The sequence below is a fragment of the Acipenser ruthenus genome, chromosome 8, assembly GCF_902713425.1.
Source record: "Acipenser ruthenus chromosome 8, fAciRut3.2 maternal haplotype, whole genome shotgun sequence".
In the NCBI taxonomy this organism is placed as follows: domain Eukaryota; kingdom Metazoa; phylum Chordata; class Actinopteri; order Acipenseriformes; family Acipenseridae; genus Acipenser; species Acipenser ruthenus.
Window position 1 is genome coordinate 41880141 of NC_081196.1, and position 18843 is coordinate 41898983.

The 18843-nt window shown below is 34.0% G+C and overlaps 1 protein-coding gene and 1 pseudogene across 1 annotated transcript; one reads left to right on the plus strand and one right to left on the minus strand.

The window, feature by feature from the left end:
- Positions 1-1567: 1567 nt before the first annotated feature.
- Positions 1568-5376, plus strand: LOC117406440 (T-cell-specific surface glycoprotein CD28-like). Its single transcript, XM_034010454.3, has 4 exons — positions 1568-1822; positions 2259-2615; positions 3474-3577; positions 3679-5376. The coding sequence occupies exons 1-4, from the start codon at positions 1765-1767 to the stop codon at positions 3817-3819; spliced, it is 660 nt and encodes a 219-aa protein (XP_033866345.1). The 5' UTR covers positions 1568-1764; the 3' UTR covers positions 3820-5376.
- Positions 5377-6201: 825 nt separating this feature from the next.
- On the minus strand, positions 6202-17858 carry LOC117406523 (patatin-like phospholipase domain-containing protein 4; annotated as a pseudogene).
- Between the last annotated feature and the right edge of the window lie 985 nt (positions 17859-18843).

Below are 18843 nucleotides of genomic sequence, written 5' to 3' on the forward strand. Positions count from 1 at the left end.
GGGCAAGTCTACCCAATTCAGTGGCTTGGTTTACATGCAGTTTAGAAACTGAATTCTCTCTCTATTATCATGAGAATGTAATATGTCATGCAAGACTTACAGAACGTTACAGAAGTTCCAGGAAGTTTTGGCATTCTATTGTGAAAAGTACAAAATCTACTTACTGTGTATTGTGTTACTGTGCAACAGTATCGTGATTAATGATCTTTATATTATACATACAATAAATGTACTTTAAAAAATGTTAGATATTTTGTTGACATGAATCAAACATTTTAGATAGTGCTTGTACTGTATGGGTTACCACACCTTTAAGATAATCCTATGAATTAATTTGTTTTCCTGTGAGTGTAAAAAAGGGTAATCAGCACTAGATTTGAAAACATTTGAAGAGATCTAAAAATATCCAATGAACAGTATGGTACAGGGTAAAATGTGTACAGAATCATCCAGCTGCAATTAGATTGTTTCTAATACTAATATTCAAAATATTGCCCTCCACCCAAATGTATAAGAGATTGATACTAAAATGGAGATTGTACTAAAATGGCCCAGGGTGGATTATTGATTCAGGAACTTCAGGTTTACTTCCATAGCAGAGACAAACCATTCTCTGAAGCAGCAACTGCAAAGTCTAAAAATAAGTTTCCACATAGCGTTGGAAAAGACATTTCTAGAGTTCTGGACTTGCACAATTAGTATGAACCAAATAGCGTGTATGTGTCATAAACATAAAAAAAACAGTCCCGGCTCAACCAGCATCACTACAGAAGCCCAACACAGTTCAACCAAATTAATTAACCGTAGCCCATGGGATGTTAAAACAAGATGATCTGTTATTTAAGAAAAGTGGCAAAAAAAATAAATGAAACACCTATATTTCAAAATAGTTTTATTAGCTTTGTTATGTATTTGAAGATTGATGCACAAATGAGCTTTTTTAACAAGAGATCATATAGTGTGTTTTTTGTTGTTGTTGTTAGCCTGATTACTATGATAGTTTTCGGAAAACTTACGTTTCCTGAAATGTAATTCTGATTTCAAGTAAACATAATTCAAATGTTCAAATGTAGGTGTAATATTCTTATTACCCTGTCAGCACGGGCTGCATTTAGCAACCTACATGTATTCTGGCAGCTAAAACACCAATTACGCATAGACAAAATTTAGTTTATTATTATTATTTTTTTTTAAATAAAATGAATATAATAATACATTTGTACTCAATAAACTTATAAATGTTATTGGTTATTTTGTTTTATATATTATTTGTAAAACAAAAAGTGGACAGTCTGGGGTTAAAAATGACTCTATTATGGTGGCACTGTCATGTTAAAGTGCTAAAAACATCAACTAAAGCCATTTGTGCAAGTACTGTACTTGATATAGCCCACTTTTTGAAACTGAGAAAAATGCATTTAAGATATCTGACTGTCTGTGGTTGTAATAGTTCACGCTGTGACTGCAAATTACAGTGATCTGAAACTTGAAACGCGCATTGTCAGTTATGTGCCTTCCATTTAGCCACTCCTTTACAAGACAACTCGAGATTGTACTCTGTGAAAAAAAAACAATATTGAGCAGCGCTAACAGTACATCCAACAAATCCACATTAAAATGAAGTTTAGCGGTCAGGAAGGAAATGGGTTTATCAGCTAACTGCATACAAGTCTTGGTAAACAAGTCACATCTTGTCTGTTTTTTATAAAGTTAAGCTGCTTATAAAGTACGTTTACTGATTTCAGTTCATCGTAAAAATCAAGTATGTTTACTAGTGCGACACTCATGTTTATTACAGGATGCATTATAAATTCACAAATAGGTAAGCAGAATATTTTTTCCTTTTATTTATTTATTTTTTTAAGCTTAGCAAATACGAACACCAGACACTGTCTTTCTTGTAAGTCAAGTAATTTATAAATATTTCTGAACAGTGTAATATGTGTCTTTTGGTAAAAAGTGTTATGTAGATGTATTACTTTAAAGCTGAATGGATGAAAAACAAGCAGTTTACAGGAAAATGTGTTATTTGCTACTACTAGTCGTACTAGAAATGATGCAAAAAAAAAAAACACATGCACAAACTTGTTTTACAAGTAACTGATTGGTGGATGGCTGGAGTAGTAACTAGGGACAATCTAACAAAGAAATACAAATAGGTAATACTGTAACAGGTTTGAGAATAGGATAACTAAGACAGCAATATATTCAATGATTAAATATTGTTTTCCCTATTTAATCCCCTATCTTATTTTCAGTGACTGGTGGATCAAAGATAACTGTCAAACAATATCCTCAGGAGATCAGAAGCTCGCATGGTGCAAGTGTGGCCATAACATGTGAATTTAATTACCAAGGGAAAGTGCCATTCCAAACAGATGTGTCCTGGTTTAGGAGCCACAATAGAACAATTAATCATTCCTCAAAAAATGAGAAGATTTCAACTACAGACAATTTGCATATATATGTTTATGGCAACCACTCCAAGTGTTTTACTATTTTAGTCATACAAGACCTCCAGCTCAATGATACTGATAAATACTTCTGTGAAGTGCTACTTATTGTTCCCCCTCCAATAACCAGCCGAGGAAACGGAACCAGGCTGATTGTGTATGGTAAGCAATGTCCATTTTTTTTTTACTTTAATATAAACATTTAATATCTTTACTGTAGCCTACTGTACCCATGTAACCAACACATGGAAACTTAAGATGTCAGATTGCAAGTGTATTGATATGCTGATACTATCCCAGTCAGTTGTCAATGACTTTATTTTACAAATGTCTTGCAACAAATATTAGTAACAGTATATACATTTTCCAACTATGTATTATTTAAACATTATATAATGCATTCAGTAAATCATTTCTAATTAAACTAGAAAATGCACTGCCTTTTTGTTGAAGTGAATAAATACTATTTTGCATATTTATTACTGTAATTTTATGCAAAGACTATAACACATATCATTAATGTGACTTTTTTTCAATATACTACATTTAATTCAATGAGCAAAACAGATATTGGATAGTATTTTCTGAAAGACACCACAGTATTGATTAGTTTTGTGGAGTGGTGGTTAGGAGCTCTGGACTCTTGACCGGAGGGTTGTGGGTTCAATGCCAGGTGGGGGACGCTGCTGTACCCTTGAGCAAGGTACTTTACCTAGATTGCTCCAGTAAAAACCCAACTGTATAAATGGGTAATTGTATGTAAAAATAATGTGATATCTTGTAACAATTGTAAGTCACCCTGGATAAGGGCGTCTGCCAAGAAATTAACAGTTAAATGCACTTCGTAAAACCGTGGTGTAATTAATGTACACTAGATTGCATGACAAATATCGCAAAATTATGATTCGAATGATTGTAATACCTGTATATGTAAAGAACAAGGCACACAAAACTTGCTGTATGCATTCACCTGTGCTGCACTTGTTTAACAATGTGTCCGAAATATCCAATTTCTTGCAGATCCAGAAGAGTGTCAAACGCAGAAATGTCCTTGGTTGAAGTACTTTTTCATAGCTCTAATTGCATGCGGGGGTGTAGTCGTAGCTGTGTTATTAATGATCTGTGTAAGTAATTAAAATATCTAATCACAATAATCATGTTACTGTAAACTGTCAGACAGAAAACACGAACACAACCTTTTGGTTTCTCCTGTATTCATTCACAGGCAAAACATTGTTGGGGCACAGTGAGAAACAAAATGACGTGTAACCCTACTGATGAGAAGAACACCGTGTATGAAGACATGACACTTGTAAAGTCCTCACAAAAAGGGAGTCAGCTGCCTGCTAGAAAACATGCAGCGTGATTAGGGTAAACTGTTATTATTATTATTATTTTTTTAAATATGTACTGCAATGATGTATATTATGTAATGATCTCCCAACTTAACCAATTGTTAAATGTCTTGGCTTCATAATTGCAGCACTTTGATGGTGGCAGAAATGACAACATATTACATATGGATATATTTTTTTGTAAAGTGTTACTAATTTTGCTTATATAATAAATGTATGTACTGGTACTGTATATTACCAAGCAAACTGTAATCATGTCTTCAACCAGAACTAACGGAAGGATATCTTGATGAGGCTCTTAAGGCTTATGTTAAATAAGAATTATTACTGATTGTTTTTGTTTAAAAATACAAATAATAATAATTTAAAAAGTTGGATCGTTTGGCTTAATATTTTTTTAATAAGTAATGTGAATGAAACGGTTACATCTTTTCTGTACACATTTGGACAGTTGGGTAATATAGCTCTTGTCATTGCTATATATAGAATATTGCATAAGGCGCTCTATGATACAAACCTGCAATCGGTTAGAGCAGCTGCCCATGAGTGGCTTTGTCAGAGAGTACTTTCTAGCAGCTATGACCTTGAGCGGGATGAAAATCAACTTGTATTATACACAGTACTGTACTGTGCAATTGTGCTGTACAACTTCAATTTCAGTTACTGTATTTTAATCTATTCTGGAGCGATCCACATACGTTTCAGATATTGCAAACTGGAGGTAGGCAATGAAATATTACACCAAAAATGGAGTTGTTGATTTGCGCCTCTATATAGTGGATACACTCCCGCACTGCACTGGCAGTACTTCAAACTGATTTTATTATCAAACTGTACAAACAAGTCCAAACAGCAGAGATGGAACAAATTGTGATGAGTCCTTTACACTGTTATAATGGATTTATTAGTGTTAATCCGTTAAATATTGTAAAACATAACACTTTAAAATAAATTCAAACACAGCAATGGCCAAATGTTTTGCATCACCTAGAATTTTAGGATTGAGACATCATTTAAAAAAAAAAAAAAAACTATATGAAGATAATTTAGATCTTTTATTTAACATCATGCAATCCTCAAACTGAAATTAATCCTCAAAATGAACACAGTAGGGATTCAAGGAAATGCATGCACATGGATTAGGGAGTGGTTAACATGTAGAAAACAGAAAGTACTGATTAGAGGAAAAACCTCAAAATGGAGCGAAGTAACCAGTGGTGTACCACAGGGATCAGTATTAGGTCCTCTGCTATTCCTAATCTACATTAATGATTTAGATTCTGATATAGTGTGGCAGCAGTGTGGAGTAGTGATTAGAGCTCTGGACTCTTGACCGGAGGGTCTTGGTTCAATCCCAGGTGGGGGACACTGCTGCTGTACCCTTCAGCAAGGTACTTTACCTAGATTGCTCCAGTAAAAACCCAACTGTATAAATGGGTAATTGTATGTAAAAAATAATGTGATATCTGTATATTGTGAAATAATGTATAATGTGAAATAATATGAAATCTTGTAACAATTGTAAGTCGCCCTGGATAAGGGTGTGTGCTAAGAAATAAATAATAGTAAGCAAACTCGTTAAAGTTGCAGACAACACAAAAATAGGAGGAGTGGTAAACACTGTTGCAGCAGCAAAGGTAATTCAAAATGAACTAGACAGCGTTCAGAACTGGGCAGACATGACAAATGACATTTAATACAGAAAAGTGTAAGGTACTGCATGCAGGCAATAAAAATGTACATTATAAATATCATATGGGAGATACTGAAATTGAAGAAGGAATCTATGAAAAAGACTTACTGCTATTCTAATGAAGATAGATAGATAGATAGATAGATAGATAGATAGATAGATAGATAGATAGATAGATAGATAGATAAATCTCTAAAGGTAGTGCAATCAATCATTTTAACCATATCATTTAATAAAGGGGGGGAAAGGAACAAAACTGGGAAGGAGGAATTTGTGTTCTTGGGATTCTGGTATAGTAAGCAAACTTGTTAAATTTGCAGATGACACAAAAATGGGAGGAGTGACAAACACTATTGCAGCAGCAAAGGTCATTCAAAATGATCTAGACAGCATTCAGAACTGGGAGGACACATGGCAAATTACATTTAATAGGGAAAAGTGTAAGGTACTGCATGTAGGCAATACAAATGTGCATTATAAATACCATATGGGAGATACTGAAATTGAAGGAGGATTCTATGAAAAAGACCTAGGAGTTTATGTTGACTCAGAAATGTCTTCATCTAGACAATGTGGGGAAGCTATAAAAAAGGCCAACAAGATGCTCGGATATATTGTGAAAAATGTTGAATTCAAATCAAAGGGAAGTAATGTTAAAACTTTACAATGCATTAGTAAGACCTCATCTAGAATATTGTGTTCAGTTGTCGACCCAGGGGCCTTTTTCGACCTGAAAAAAGGAACAAGGACCAGAGGTCACAAATGGAGATTAGATAAAGAGGCATTCAGAACAGAAAATAAGAGGTACTTTTTTACATAGAGAATTGTGAGGGTCTGGAACCAACTCCCCAGTAATGTTGTTGAAGCTGACACCCTGGGATCCTTCAAGAAGCTACTTGAGGAGATTCTGGGATCAATAAGCTACTAACAACCAAACGAGCAAGATGGGCCGAATGGCCTCCTCTCGTTTGTAAACTTTCTTACGTTCTTATGTTCTTATGTGTATGGGTGGGAATAAGGCTTGACTGAGTCTTATAATGTTCTCCTTGGACAGCTATATGGAAAGGACAATACACTGGTATTAATCTTATATTTATTGTTTGTGTTGATATTTTTTTTTTTTAATAACAGTTTTTATGTATTGGTACATAAATAGCAAATAGCATAGTTTAACCTAGGAGATGTTTATAAACAAAAACAATCCTTACATTATTATTAATATTATTATAGTACACAGTGAACAATAATTTTCCTATAAAGTTTGGTGTTTTACAGTCTTATTATACATGGTGGTGGGGCGATATCCATTTATAATGAGATTGCCTGTGTATAATAAGGTTGACAATAAAAATCGCTAACCTCAATTTTTAAAAACACATTCTACCACCAGTACATGAACACAACAGAATACTGTCAATACCAAAAGAAACAACAATGGCCTGCAGATTTAAAGTTTTATCCACAGAAGAAGGAGAAATTTGTGGAAGAGCAAAATAATACAAGTACTCTTAGAAAAATGTAGTAAGAAACTAGGCAGTGTAGATTTAAGGCCCTCAGACAGCAGAGGCTCTTAAGTGACGACAAAATCATCCAACTCCATCCTCCAAAAAAGCCAAGCAAATTTTATATTCTGATTCTTAAAATAATACATGTGGTTTTCCTATGACCCCCCCCCCAGAAAAAGTTAATAAAATAAAAGATACTGAAGTTTAAAATTAATTGTTAATAAATAAACTTGTTTTACTATTTTTTTTTTAATTCTGTTTTCCAGTGCTATTCTCAACACTTCAATTGCTGAAAATAAACACTGCTAGTTTTACAATTTCTGTTATGTCACCATGTATTATAACAAATAATATACACCAAAACTGTACATATAAGGCTGTAATTCTATCAAGGGTTTCTAGTGACATTGATAAATCACTCAAGCTAGCGTTCTTGTGATCTATATGCCACTAAAACGCTCGATAGAATTACAGCCTTATTATGCACAATTGGGTGTACATTGTTCCTTATATTATTACTGTAGATAATAATCACAATGTGATAATGTTAAAGATTAGTCATTTTACTATACGACAACATTCTATAACTATAAATACCTTTTCTTGTAACACCTACCCTTATATCCTGTTTTGCAAATTTAATATAAACATTCATCAAACCAGAGTCTTATGGGCAGATGTCGCGGCGGCCACTCCATTTGTAAGAAACAAAAAAACAAAGTTACATTATCAGTTCAGAGAAAATGCATTGCAAATTATGCAATGGTTTCAGATTGATTATGATTTCTTGATATGATTGAACATTTCTTTACACATCATGATTTCTTATCTCTTTAGAAAGGCATGACCTCTAAAAGTGTTCAGTTGCAACACAAAAACTCACAAAATGAGTTTCTTGCAAGAAATGATTTAAACTTGAACTCAAGCAGGAGCCAACACCCAAGTTGCATGACCAATTATTGAAGTCAAGTTTATCTAAGCAGTTTTAAATATCAAAATATTACTCATCCAGATAAACTGTAAGAAGGTCCTTTACAAAAATGGTCCAAATTGGCATGAGACCTTGAAATCTGTTTCACTGACAAAACAAAACAAACCATATATACTGTACTGCGGCAGAGACACAGACCCACCCACACACATACTAACAAACACCGTTACCACAATTTGAAAGAAGGTCATGACTTTAAGGAAGTCCATTACTCCTAAATGCAATGCAATCTTTTTTCTTTGGAAAGTTACATAGCTTTTGCTAAATTTCAAAAAGGACAAAAAACGAAAAATGAAATAAACAACCAATTAATATACCGTAGTTAGAAAGAGCAGTTTTTCTTTGGATGAAAAGCCTTCTGCAGAAAGAAAGAAATCTGCTAAAAACATCTTTTAAGAAACTGAGCAGTTGTAATGTCCTAATCTTGGACTACGACTTCACATCTGGTTTAAATCTGGCCAGCAGACTGAAGTTTTCTGTGTGTCTCAGGACATTTGTCCACATTGCAAAATGATCATAGCTAAATAGGAACCTGATTTAATACATCCCATAGGTTAGTTCTGGAACATTAACAATTAGGCAAACTTTGAAGAAATGATAAGTAGTGGATTGTCAAAATGTATTATGAATCACACAAATTGTTGTAATTACACAGGACACTTATTACAGGATCCTCAATTATTTAGCAGCTTTAATATTTGTTTCTCATGCCTGAAAGAAAGCTGCAAAAAAAAACTTACATCTCCTTGGTATTCTACTGCTTTAATCCCAGCATACAGCGGTACATAACTGCTAGCTAATAGGACCTTCAGAAAAAAAAAAAATACATATTTGCTAACAAGCCTTAATAGTCCTACCATAGGTAATGAAGACACTCTGAACTATCAGATTGGTAATTGTAGTATCTCAAAAAATGTTACAAGTGCACTTACTTGAAAAAGTAGTAATCCACTGAGTTGCAAAATAAATGTTCCTCATTGCCTTAATTACCTATTGAAAAGGCTTTATTTCTATATAATACACATAGCAGTGTGGTAATTTCACAACAACACATACCTTGGCATGCAATTTGAAATAAAGAAATACACACAGATGAAAAAATAAACAATACTTTTAATAACAAAACAGTACTTAAACAGTAGGCATAGAACAAGTTTAATGTTTCAAAGAGACAGTATTGTGGTACCAAATAATAATAAAACCCCCTCCTATTTCAGTCACATCCCAACAGAAACTTCAAAAGCATTTTTTTTTGTTGGTTTTAAAAATGCACTTGCACTGACTGATGCCTTCAATTAGAAAAGTGATGTTATATGCCCTTCAGTGATAAAAGTACCATGAAGTTAAATTAATATTGGATCCACATTCACGGTACAGTAAAACAGGATAGCAATGAAGTATTTAGAGATACTCATAGATTTCCGCCAGTGATTCATGATTAATCTGGATTTATGCACCCTCTAATACAATAATGCATATGCATGTGTTAAATACAGCATAAGAAATTCTTGCAGTTACAGAAATTCAACTTAATGGGGAAATCTCATTATCACATCTTCAAGCACTTGTCACGTAGCTCTGCCACCACTAATCATTAACCTTTCTGTGCCAAGTAAAGCATAGCACATTTTTTGGTGTAATGAGCTGTCTCTGTTCTTGTATGGTCTATTGGGGCATTGTAGCTGATAATGGTACATTGCGGAGCCAGCAATCACAAATAGCTGATCCATTGCCATTTGGCCTCCAGACTTCTTTATCAATATTGTCTCTTTTACATGCCCCTTCTGTAATATCAGTGGTGTGGTTTCCATAATACAAAAATAAAAAGAAGTCTCACCTTTTTCTCATGCTATTTAGGTAGTACCTTTCAGGTAATTTGGGTTTCCAAGTTTTCTTTTAAGGGAGAGAAATTCTCCTTCCAAATGCAAATTACCTAATTAATATTAAAATGCGGGATGGTATATTTAAATGTTTCTGTCTGCGTTCCAGTTGCGACTGCTGATAATGCAGCTTTCTTAAACTGGGTTTCCACAACATTTTTAGGCTGTATTGAAGAACTGCAAGTGCAGCCTGCATCATTTGGCCACCAAAAATATATAATAAAAATAGCAAGGGAAACAAAACAAAAACCCAGACATAGCGCGTTACAAAAAAAAACAACCTCTAAACAAAGCAAACAAATATCAACATTCCACAAGAAAGCGCTGTGTACTATCCATGTATTATTTGCTAAACATTTTTTGATTTCATGTGTATATACATATACAAGTTTTCCTACAGAACCGTACAGCAATTCTGATCCTTACAGAAGTCTACGAACTGACCTAAAATCAGGTTAGTGATATAAAAATTATCCAGTCAAAATGTTTAGTACAGTACCATTTTCAAAATACTGGTTGTTAATATACAATATGCTATCCTACTCATCCACATTTCCCACCTCAGTTAATTAGGTTTAAGAGATTTTACTTCAACTACATAGGTGGTCGCTCAAGCCTGGTGTTGTTGGTAGCCCGCAGCAATAATACAGCTATGCTAATTTAATACATTTTGGGGTACAAACATGACTTTTTTTGTTCTTGGTCGCTATGATAGATGCTACTAAGGCTAGCGTACAATGAATGGCATCTTATTGCTAAGGGACAGAAAAGTCTAGGCTTAAAGTAATCAGCTATCCGATAACCAAACATGAAGATAACAAAAGTGGAAGGGATAAAAACCAAAAATCTTTCTGTGCTTTGCAAAGGGCTTTGTTATTTATTTATGTATTTATTGCAAAGGGCAGCATTTTTTTTTAAATTTGTAGTGGCATCAGTATTTATTTATAGCCTTGCTTATAAAATAACTAAACTATAAAGCATTGTGATTTTATGAGTCAAATGACAATCATTTGAAATGTTAAATACATGGTCTTACATAAAAATAAATACTGTATGCTTATTTGTTCCTATTTGGTCAAAAAAACTTGCCAGGCCTGCTTCCAGCAGATCGCTAATAAAGAATTGCTTGGTACGGTCTTTAGTTATGGTAGAGTTGCATGAGGTTACGTCACAAACGGGATCTTCACTGCTGACGTCTCTTAAAAATAAAGTAGACAAATGCCACCCTCTGTGTTAATAAGCAATACTTGTGTGCTTCCTATAGTTGTACATATTACCAAATTCAACTCCTTCAATAGTTTCTTAACTCTGATGCAAAGCATTCTAATTAATGTATTGCTCTGTGTTATCTGTCAATGTTTTACTGCTTTGTTCACATTGAAGCACACATTCATTCCCACAACACATGCATTTTAGTAAGTTATTAGAAATGATAGATACAATATACATGCAATATATTTTATATTACTTAATTCAAATTCACCTTCAATTAAATGCACATATTTCTGTTTACTGGTGTTCTGCACATCAGTAAGATACCTTAATGAGGTCTTCCCTGGATGATAAACTTGAGACCATGCAATTTTCTCCAGTCTTGGAATGTGTGATTGATACAGAGAGACGATTCCCAGCAATCGCTTGAGCATTTGGAGGCAGAATGTGCTCTATCCCTTCCCTGGAGAAAAGAAATGATACTCATTTTTCATCTTTAATTATTCATACTTCGGTCTGTTAAATATTTTACCAGGCAGATAACCAAGTTTTATAAACTGGCAAGACCATACTTGCTCAAAACAAACATTATAGTACAACTGTAATTACATTTTTCCTTCATGGCAGTTATTATTTTCACTTTAAAATCAAACACTTCTTGACAGGTATATATAAAAGATAAATCTTTTTACTTGGTATTTTTTCAAAAAGATATTGCAGTTGTGATCTGTTTAAGGTGTGCAAGTGCACTGTAAAGTTGGAATACTAGGTATTGGTAAACACCAATCTTTTTTCATGCAACACGTTATTCAGTAGCCACAGAGAAGAAAAATCCTTTATTGCTCAAATTACTAAATTAGTGAAATAATGAGGTATTCTCCTCTGACAGCTCACAGACAGAATGTACCCTGTGACAGCTAAATTAGACTAGATGCAATTGTGGACCTAGTGAATTCTACTCAATAGTGTATGACATTCAAAAGGAAAGCAAAGCGTATTTTCATTTGCCATTCATTGATTTATATTATTATTATTATTATTATTCTTATTATTATTATTATTATTATTATTAGTTTATTTAGCAGACGCCTTTATCCAAGGCGTCTTACAGAGACTAGGGTGTGTGAACTGTGCATCAGCTGCAGAGTCACTTACAATTACATCTCACCCGAAAGACGGAGCACACACTGAGTCAGTGGCTGAGGCGGGATTTGAACTGGGGACCTCCTGGTTACAAATGTCTAACAAAGTATGCAGATTTTTTAAATTATTTTTATCAGTCTGAAGCTGTGACACCAAGTCACAATGCAACAGGAAATACATATGTTTTATGTGTACCTCTATTTTTTCAGGCACAGTTACAAGCATTGTTTCCACAAGTGCCCCTTGCTGATGCCCCAGCACAGGCATTCAGTGTTCCCAGAAGTTTCTCTCCATGCAGATGAAGAGCAGCAGCCCCCAAGTGGTAGAGTTCCAAAAATCCACATGCAGAAAAGGACAGGTTCAAGAGGGTCACACTACCTGAAAGCACAGGAAAGAATTGTTCAATTTACAATTCAAAAGGATGTCTAGACGACTGTAGCACACCGTACCGTACACATACCTTTAAAGCATTAGCATCCCATGTAACTTTCCATCTACATGGAAATAAGGTATACAAACTGAGAGCGGTAATGGAACTTGATATACATTTTTTTTTTACTTGGTACTAAGGCATTTTTGTGGCTGTCAATAACTGAGACAGCTGACACTAATAATAATTTAACCAATGCCTCAAAACTTAACAAAGAATACAGAACAGACTGGATATCTAAAAATAAAAGTACAACATATTTATATTTTTTAACTGCATTCATACTGTAGTGCTGGACTTGAGTGCTGAATTTACCGGTTCACATTATCAGACATATGGAAATGGTGAAATTAGGTTTTATTGTGGACAGGGTTCTTGTTTTAAATGGCAAGTTTTTTGCAAGGTGTCATTTAGTAGTCATTTCAGGTTAAATAATTGCAAACTTGGTTGCTTTTCTGCAAAGGAGAATCCACCCCTAACCAATACGTCATCAGCAACTGCATAAAAGCTTCCTTATTCTTTCATGTCGCTTCTTTTTGTTTCCCCCTAAAAAATAAAAAATATGTGAGTAGGATTTTTTTCCTTACCTGAGTGCTGAGCGATTCGTATTTAGTTCTGCGGGGTGAGTGGTCGGGTTGGAGAGGCTGGGCTCTCTCCCCAGCACAGTCATGCTCTGGGGGGCGGGCCGTGTCTCAGCTGCTGATTTTCATTAAATTTAGTATTTGGGGGATAAGTGGCAGGGTGCCACTGTGGAGTGTGTTAATTATTTATTATTATTCATTCACGGTTTGGCGGCCTCGTCTTTTCGGGGGGAGATGGCCACAGCCACTTCCTATCTGCGGCACTGGGATGCATGTAACTGTTTATGTTTTCCCAGCTGGCCTCACGCAGGTAGCCGTCGGGCACCCACGGATGAGGCCTCCGGCCAAATTTATCTTTCACTTGGGCCCTGAGCGCCCTTCACAGTCATCGGACCCTGAGCGCCCTTCACAGTTCATAAATCATCTGCAATTGCAATGATCATCATTCATTCATTGCCATTCATTCATAGCGGATTCTCCGTGCTGAAAGGGCACGTACTAAACTCAAGCAGCAGTTTCATATTGGTACCGCATACTGCTGCACATCATTTTACTGAAGCATATAGGCCTACCTACAGTGCTGCTGGATGTAAAATGTTTTCATATTCTATAATATGAAGATAACAAGCTGCAGGTAGGCAGGGAATGTGATGTTAGCTCTTCAATTATGCTTTTAAAATAAAGGACTGGTGTTGCAAAAAGGATGCTGCTTTTGAGAAAAAAAAAATTTCAACTGTACTTTGCACTTTAAAACTAAGAGAATTTACATTTTAGAAATAAGTCTTACATATTTGTCTGTGCGTACCTTTTTAAGAAAAAAAATATATATATACCTAGATAAAAATGCAAATAATTTAAGGTTTGATTACACTTATTACTGCACAAACACTTAAATAATAACAATAACACTAATAATAATAATTATTTATTTTGGGTCTTACTAAGTAAGTGAAACCATGCTGGTCAACAGTTAACAATATTAAAAATGACCTCACAAAGCCCTGCAGTTGCAAAAATAAGACTTAATAAGACAAGCATTTAAACCATATGCACTTCACCCAAAACTAAAGCATAATCTTTTTTTATTTCTTCATTATCTAAAACTTCAGAGGCTTCCAACAACCTTTTCAGTGTACGGTGTGTGAGAAGGACAAAAATTATAGCAGGACACAATTACTGTACACCCAAGTGTTTCTCCTGGGTCCTAGCGTCAGGTAAAGACAAGTAAGTAACTGGCAAACTGCTTCTTGGGTTCATTTATACCGACACGTGTCTTGATTGATATGCTTGATAGTAAAAACAAAAACAAAAAATTAAAAATAAAAAACAATATGTTGACGTATTGCAGTTTACTACGACTATACCTGCAGCAGAATGTCGGCATTCTCCAATGTAGCTCGTGAAAGCAAAACGAAAATAAAACAAGTCTAAATAAATACATAAATTAAACTTTGTTTTTCTACTACGACTACAACTAATAATAATAATAATAATAATAATAATAATAATATTAATAATAATAATAATAATAATAAACTGTTAAATAGGTGATTATTTCAACATGAGTTAAAATACCTTCCAAAATATATTAAATAGCTAAAGGCACTATATATATATATATATATATATATATATATATATATATATATATATATATATATATATATTTAAATATTATGGGTAAAAACAAAACAAACAAACAAACAAACAAAAATGGAAAATCTACTTCCAGTGAGAAACCCCATAAAATAACCCCAATATTGTATTTGCCTTAAAAGTGTAGGGATAGGTAAAGGTGTAAGTTATATTAACCACTACTTTTGTGCTGCAGTTCCAGTCAAAGCTCTACTGGTAGTGACATACACCATTCAATTGCAATACTCTAATTAATAAAATAAATACTAATGAAAACTGGTTTAGATGGTCCAGAATAAAAGGCACATCAGTAAATCCTCATTTTTTTCTTAACAAGTTTGTTTTTGGTGGCTGGTAACATGTAGTGTGCAGTTGTGTGGTAGGCACTTATGGTAAATATATGGCTGTTAATGTCACTGGATCATGATTAAGTAGTTCAAGGTTATAAAAGCAATTCCAATCCTATTTTGTTTTTCTATTATTTGACTTGCAGCATTATCACCGGACATCATTCTCTTGGTTCTTTGTTAGATTACTTTAATGCAGATAATGTTGCTTCTAGTTGCTGTTGCTAAAGCTAAATTATTTTCTAAGTGCATTAGCTACTTTACATCTTATTGTTTTCCTGGACATCTTTGCTGGATCTCAGGTTACTTAAGAGTTTTAGAATTAACGTCTAGAGGATTGGGATCAGTATCAGACCATTAGATTTGAGTTATTACCTGCACCATTCTTAGTTGTCATTTTACTGTGGTGTAAAGTGTTCCAGAGTTTGGGGAAGACAATGCAGCCACCAGAGAAGGGTGTATTTTTTATGTATTTATTTTTGTACATTTCATAAAATGTATTGGAAGAAGACTTTTGTAACCAGCGACAGCTGGACTTTTAACTGTAACGGTTTATAAATAATCCAAAATGTGTACCTTAATGGTTATGAAAGTATCTCAAAAATGTATAGCACATGATTTCAAGTTGTTTGGTTATGCTGCACAGGTATTGGTGTTCCATTATTGGGGTAACACCTCTTAGCCACCAATTTGTATTGCGTGATACTTCCACTGTTGCCCTCATGTGTTTCTCAGAAAATCTTAGATGATCTGAATAAAAAAGCACCACATCCTGCTACAGTTTCTGTACTAATTTTGAAACATGCAAGCTTCTTTGTAAATCATTTAAAATGCCACATTTGTAATTGTTGTGAGTGCAATGGAAATGTTTCCTTTTATATGATAAGAACAGACAAGCTTTCTATCCTGCAAGTAAATTAGGTGTACATGGTGACTTTTTGACCTTTCAGTAGAGTATTTCATATCTGCCCACGCAATGGCTGGCACATAGCTTTGCATTTGAACTTCTTATATGACTAGAATATGTGTTATCCCCATGCCAAGAAAAAAAAAAAAAAAAAAAAAAAAAACTCTAAAAGGGTAATTTAAAAAAATACATTTCTGTTATGTGTAATTCAACATTCATGACTTAAAACTAGCAAGAACATTTTAGAAAAGATTTCAATCAACTCCCTCCTGATTATTGTTTGTTCTAGGCTAAATATATTCAGAGCTCTCAACTTCTTCAAAGCTACTTAGTTTTCAGACGAGGAATTCAAATATTGTTCAGAGTAGTTTGTATGCTCTTCAGAATGTTTTTTCCTTTGCACTTGCTTCAGAATATATCCCTTGATCTTTTATGGAGTGTTTCTGAAAAAGCAATAGCTAGCACTGTAGTTGTGATATGTTGTAGGCTCAGAGAGAGGGCTGTCACTTGTGCTTAGCAGGATATCCTTGTTCGGAGCAACTGTGTTAATCAACGTTAGTTGAAATGTTTCAACAGCCCAATGTTATAAACATACAATTTTCACTTAAATATTGCCATCTATGTAAAAAATATGCATATATATATAATGTAGAAGGCAGGATTTCATTTACAGTTTAAAGCTGTTGGTCTTTTTATATTACTGTACTTCTTTTTCATATACTCATAAATGTTGTATTTATTTAGGGAAAAAAGCTACTTATTTTATATAAATAAAGTAACATAATAAGGTTTACTGTACACATCAAGACACATTCAAATGTTTGCAATGATTAACTTTATTTTCATAGTAATAGCTGTTGTTTTTTGTATTCAGGTAGTTCATATTCAGACTGTTTTAAAGTTTTTTTTTTTTTTTTTGTAATGTACTGATATCTCAATCATTTACCATTTTTACTCTGTGCTGCCCTATTCATTTTAATATTTCATTTGTTTCAAGGAAGATGATTTTCCCCCCAAAATTATATTAAAAAAAGAAAAAAAAAGAAACAGTACCACATATGATTAAAAGGTAATTCCTTTCAGTCAGGGTGATTAATAATGTCATAATTCTGAAGGGTCATGAACCTAAATGCTTTTTCTTTGTTTGACTTGAGACAGTGTTATTTGTAAATGACTCAACTTATAGTTTGGCATTACATTTCCCTTTTACAGACATAACAGTATATATATATATATATATATATATATATATATATATATATATATATATATATATATATATTCTCTGAAAATATATTTAAAACATTGAGATTTAGTTTCAAAATTTGCTATGCACCAATTGCTAAATGTGTTCCTCTGTGTCAATTTTAACACATGATTAACATCTTTTTTTAACATCTGTGTAATGTGTCTCTTACTGTATACAATAAGTGATGTCATCTCCTTCAGTTTTCGCACATGAATGACATCTGTACACAGGATATAGTGGAGTTTTGACAAATCTATCTAATGTATGATTTATAATAGTGTTTTTTTCCCTGTTCTTTTGGTTAACCTATCAAAGTAGTGTGAACCTTATTGCCATCCCAGTACCACAACTGTATTCTATTGCAAACAGCTCAACGTGAGCCTCCATCATTTGCCCAGCCAATGTGCTTCTACACTGCCCTCTGTAGGATCGATCTTGTAGTTCTTTTGAACATTCATCTAGCATGTGATCAAACATTGAGTGTTGGCTAGCTGTCAAAATAGTCATTATTTTAGAAAAAAGTCAAAGCAAGTTTGGATGTGATGTCAAAAACATATCCATCAGATTAATTTGGGGTTAAAATGTTATATTTTAAATTATTCAAGTCTACTGTACTACTCTCTCTGAGTTTCTCACATCTCATTAAAATATGTCAACACCAATATGCAATCTTATATAAGATAATAAAACTGAATCTGAACACGCCATAGATGTATGAATTGTATGCTTTAATCTCTTCCCTGATTATTTTATATAATCCTGTACATTTTAACTGCTTTGCTCTTTCATTAGCTACATAGGTCTCAAATGTGCTGTTTTGAAAGAAACACATTTTATAGCAAACATGTACTTACAAAAATTACAAATGTAAGTTATCAGGTTCCATGCTTTACTCTCAGGAAATCTGTTACACCAAGCTACTGTAGGTCATTTCATCTCAACATGTCAATCAGTAGGGGAAGCAGCTGGTTGGTTAATGACAGCAAAGTCATTGAAGGGGTGGGAGGGATTTCACCCTCCAGATGACCTGACCAAGGAAGTGCAACACTATTTGAGAGCATGGATTTCCAGATATCATGTTATAAAATACAAATTAGGGATTTTAATCGATTAATAATGAATTGATTATTCACCCCTGTGGGCATTGATCGATTAATGTTGTCTACCTGAGAGCGGTATAAAAAAAATGGTGCATGAAAAATAAATCTTAAAAAACATCAGAGGGTACTTCTAAAGAGCTTGGCAAAAGGGCAACTGGAAGGTATGTGTGGCTGTGTGGTCCAGTGGTTAAAGAAAAGGGCGTGTAACCAGGAGGTCCCCGGTTCAAATCTCACCTCAGCCACTGACTCATTGTGTGACCCTGAGCAAATCACTTAACCTCCTTGTGCTCCGTCTTTCTGGTGAGACGTAGTTGTAAGTGACTCTGCAGCTGATGCATAGTTCACACACCCTAGTCTCTGTA

Bases quoted from the DNA above. Each gene is read 5' to 3' on its own strand.
- LOC117406440 (XM_034010454.3), top strand. From the start codon at position 1,765: ATGTTTACTAGTGCGACACTCATGTTTATTACAGGATGCATTATAAAT. The intron at 1,823-2,258 runs GTAAGCAGAATA...TCTTATTTTCAG, and splicing joins CATTATAAATTCACAAATAG to TGACTGGTGGATCAAAGATA. The intron at 3,578-3,678 runs GTAAGTAATTAA...ATTCATTCACAG, and splicing joins CTGTGTTATTAATGATCTGT to GCAAAACATTGTTGGGGCAC.